Below are 4,407 nucleotides of genomic sequence, written 5' to 3'. Positions count from 1 at the left end.
GGTTCTCACTTGATACTCTTTTCTCGCTTTTATAGTGGTGCATCTATAGTGGTGCATCTATGTTCAAGAAATACTAGATCCACCTCTGGTCAACAGGGGCTTCTGATAGTATAGAAGAATATGAAAAGTACAAACATGCTTCAGACAAAGCTAGTTTCTAGTACCATAATTTGATGGTTTCCTATTACTGTTTCTGCAGATAACATTTTCAGTTTGGAATGTTGGAAGTTAGAATCTACTAGAGTCATTTATGGTACATAGTTTGAAAGCTATAGACAATTTATCCGGCAAAGCTCAGAAACTGGAATCTACACAGAAACTGCATGTGCACTGTAGTTAAAAGGAAGAGTTGAATAATTAAGCATATCGCACCCAATAGTGTGTGAAAATCGTGAGAGGCTGGAGTACAAATCCTAGCGAAGGCGGAATAAAAAAACATTTCAGGCCGAACACAAATAAATTCTGCTGGCTACATTGTCTCCAAGAAATCTAAAAAGACTGCACTTACAATTACTTGTGCCAAAACAAGAATTGAACAAATTTTTCGATCTTGATCAAGGCATCATTAAGACCCAAGAATGCTTTCAAAAAATAAAAAGTTAAACAAAATCATACATATATGAATTTAGTATTGTGATGATCAAATTGCAACTAAAATAACTAATTTCATCATCTAATACACAACAATGCCGATATTAATCCAACTCTAAGTTGAGATTCAAAGAAGACAGTTTTTCATTTGGCACACACTTTTCTGAAGTGCGCGGCTTCACCTATGAAGCAATAACCCCCCTCTGCTTCACATGCATTCGTCAACTTAAACGACGACACTGGGCCCAACTAGTGTCAAAAATTCCATTTACATCTAAGACCTCTTTTCTGTATTTTCTACAACAAATAGCTCAACCCAATACATATAAACGGATTGAATTTCACCAAGTTACCTTCTAATTACATTGCAGGGGCATTTGTATCATCGTCACTGTCACTGTCACTGTCAACCTCATACAAAGGACCATCGTCATGATCACTATCGTTTAACCCTTCGTTATTCCTGGTACCATATGACACTGCATTAAGATTTCTGTGGGAATTCCAATCAGGAGGGAAGGTCTTCTGAAGGGCTTCTGTTATATCACCTCCGGTTCTCTCAATCTTCCGCAAGCATCTGGACCAATGAACTGCAGTTCCCATATCAACAGTCAAACCAGATTCCACCATCTCTTCACATACACGGTGGATCCCCATTATTATGTAATCTTCAGCAACTGTGGCTCTTGACAACAGTGATGTCATTAAACAATGATATACAGCTTTGTCTGGCTTCAAACCAGATTTCTTCATCTCTTCAAAGCATTTTAAAGCCTTTTCTGGAAGCGAAGCCCGTGCCCAACCGTGTATGAGAGTGGTATAGGTTTTAACATTGGGTTTAACCCCAACCCTTTTCATCTCTTGAATTGTGTTCGTTGCTTTCTGAAACAAAACAAATATTGATTGTAGTCTTTTGACTATTTGAGGAAATAAAAATAAACATTTTTTGGGGCTATGAAAAGCTACCATTAGGCAGAGCATATGATATGACTCAAAGAAACTAAAATCAAATTCCAAGTAGTGTCTGATGCAAATATATGGAGCACGGTAAGCATTATTAGGACCACGGAGTTGGTAACATAATGCTACATAACTCGTACATATTTCAGATAGTACTCAATATGTTCCAGAGAAGCATAATGCACATAGTAGACATTAGTAGAAGTTAGTTGTCATTAAATTCTAAAAGCGAACAACCTCAATTGTATAGAACAGTACACAAAGCAACATATGAGATCAACATATCCATTTTCAGGCATTTTAGCAAAGCTGAATTAGCAGTATAAATGCAGCCAATGTTGTATATATCATCACATAGATACCTGCATGTCTCCAGCTTTACAACAAGCATTTACGAAAGAAGTATAGGTATGGATGTCAGGTTGAACCCCCTCTTGCCTCATTTGTTGCATCAAATCAGCAGCCTCCCAAACATCACCTCTTCGAGCCCATCTGCACAGAGTAGGAAAATAGAGCAAATATGACGGGATACAGTCCAAAAGTATACCCATACAGAGGTAAAATACCATCAAATAGAAGAGGGTATATCCGTTAAAGGCAATGTGCTAATCAGCATTTATCCCCCCCCCCCCCCTCCCCCCAAAAAAAAACAAAATAGTTGGCAACCACCGACCCAATATGAAGAGGCCATACCCGTCAATTAATATGTTGTACACAAAGGTATTCCTGGGAATGTTTTTGGCATTCATTTCTTTTGTCACTGCCAAAGCACTTTGCATCCTGCCTGATTTACAACATGCCTTGAGCAATGCCTCATATGTATATACGTCAAGCTCCAGACCCTCATCTTTAATTCTTGAAAAATATTCAAAAGCTTTTCCTGTATCACCAAGAGATGCATAACCATCCATAATGGTTGTATATGTACGCTCATTTGGCCTAATTCCTGCAAGCAACATCTCATCTACAACTTCCACAGCTTTGTCCATCTGCATCAAGTTAAATATAAAGCAAACAAATCAAAAGGGTTCTACACAGTGGCGTATGCAGGATTTTTCGTAAGTGGTGTTACACTTTAAAAGTGAACAAATAAACAAATACTACTAATAACATCATATAAAAAAAGAACACAACTCGAATCTTATATTAAAACACAACTCAATCATATTACTACAAATCTTTTCGATGAGTTTCGTTTTTTGAAAGGTATTCAAAAGTAACCTCATTAGAAAAAATAATAAATACTATTTTTCTATATAAAGTACCTAATAATCACTAAAAGTTCATCATTTATTTGATTTGACAAATCGTTCTTAATCAATTTCATTGGCAAGCAAGAAGATGAAAGGAAAAAGAAAAAGAATAGCACAACAACTGATCATGGAAGCAGCAGCTAGCATCCTTTCAATTACTGTAAAAAATTATTGTCACTAGAGTTCACAGAAGTGACTCCTGATCGACTGGCTAAAAGTTTTATTAGCTTCTAAGAGATCAACGGTTCGACCCCTGTTCAACACAATGTAATCTTTTTTTTGTAAATGAGGCACAAAAGTTTTGAAATAATAAATGAAGCTTCCAAGCTTCGAACCCACGACTTATACTGGAAGACTGAGGCGCCTGACCGAAAGAGCTACTCAATTTTTTGTGGCAAGTGGTGTCACTTTATTTTATTTATCCTCAAATTTGTTTCTTCCTTTTAATTAAATATACATATTTAGTAAAAATTTCCGACCAAGCGGTGTCATGTGCCACCATTTGGCCTAAGGCACATCTGCCCCTGGTTCTATGGAAAGAACTTCAATAGGCCTGAAAATTTTCAAACACAGAAAGAAAGAGGAACAAAGAGGATGTATGTGAAATAAAGGGTGATCCTATTAATCCTTCTAAAATTACATTTAACATTGTAAGCCATCCAGCAATTCACAAGCGCATTGTTTTATATTATTAATAAGAGACAACGGAAGATTTTGTCGTCCTCATATTCAACTTTCTAAAACTATTGCCCTCAAAGTTGTCATTTTTTACTTCATCAATTTTGTGGTTATTGAGTTAATGATACTACTTTTAAGTCCTATTTTGTAATTCTATGGGTTTCTTATAGGAAATAGTACACTTATCTTTCTATTATCTCTTCTCACCCTACATTAACCTTTTATTACAGTAGATGCCCTTAGATATTTCGTAAATAAAATGAACTTTTGGGGCTTTCTTAACTCTTCAAATGGAGTCATGGTTGCATCTTAACCAAAATGTTTGGTTCTATAATTAAAATTGTTGAAATACTATTAGCTTATATGTACCTTTTACCTTTACAAATTAAAGAAAAAAAAAAAACATGTAAGCATCCAAACTCCTATTCATCAGTCTTCATAATTTTATCGCTACATTAGCATAAGCACATCCTTTAAAAGCGAAAAAGTTCTAATATTTACAAGAGGAGTAAAGCATATTAAGTTTAATATTTTTAAACTATTTTGGTGTGTGAGCATTTATAGTTTTATTTTTCGGTTAAGAAGATTGTAGGAACTTAAGTAATGTTATTCCTAGGGGTATCAACAAAGATGTGTCTCCTTGGTCTTCTTTGCCTAATTTCAATTTGATTTTGGTTTTGTTTCTTTTAAATTTATTCTTAAAGAAAAAAATTCTTGGTTAGGTTTTTTGGTCTTTTAAATAGTTTTTTGATTTTGTGTAGAATATTTTGGTCAGGTTTTTTTTTCAAAACATAACTTTGTGCTCTCTTTTTTTTTTTTTGGGTTTTAAAGATCATTCCGATTTAATTTTTAGAAATCAAAATTGAACTTTTCAAATAAAAATGAACTTTAAATTTGAAAGGCTTTAATATATATATATATATAT

The 4,407-nt window shown here is 34.6% G+C and overlaps 1 protein-coding gene across 2 annotated transcripts in view; it reads right to left on the bottom strand.

Annotated features, from left to right (window-relative positions):
- Positions 1–531: 531 nt before the first annotated feature.
- Positions 532–4,407, bottom strand: part of LOC109239620 (pentatricopeptide repeat-containing protein At5g04810, chloroplastic) — a 14,254-nt gene continuing 10,378 nt past the window's right edge. For both annotated transcript variants that reach the window (XM_019406208.1, XM_019406209.1), the window contains exons 8-10: positions 2,245–2,540; positions 1,914–2,043; positions 532–1,473 (exon numbers count right to left, since the gene is read on the bottom strand). In XM_019406208.1, coding sequence (XP_019261753.1) covers positions 952–1,473; positions 1,914–2,043; positions 2,245–2,540 — 948 coding nt within the window. In that variant the 3' untranslated portion in view covers positions 532–951. The remainder of the gene's footprint in view (positions 1,474–1,913; positions 2,044–2,244; positions 2,541–4,407) is intronic.

This window comes from Nicotiana attenuata, unplaced genomic scaffold (genome assembly GCF_001879085.1).
Source record: "Nicotiana attenuata strain UT unplaced genomic scaffold, NIATTr2, whole genome shotgun sequence".
NCBI lineage: Eukaryota > Viridiplantae > Streptophyta > Magnoliopsida > Solanales > Solanaceae > Nicotiana > Nicotiana attenuata.
Note: the sequence above shows the minus strand (reverse complement) of the source record. Positions and strands in the feature narration are given on the sequence as shown.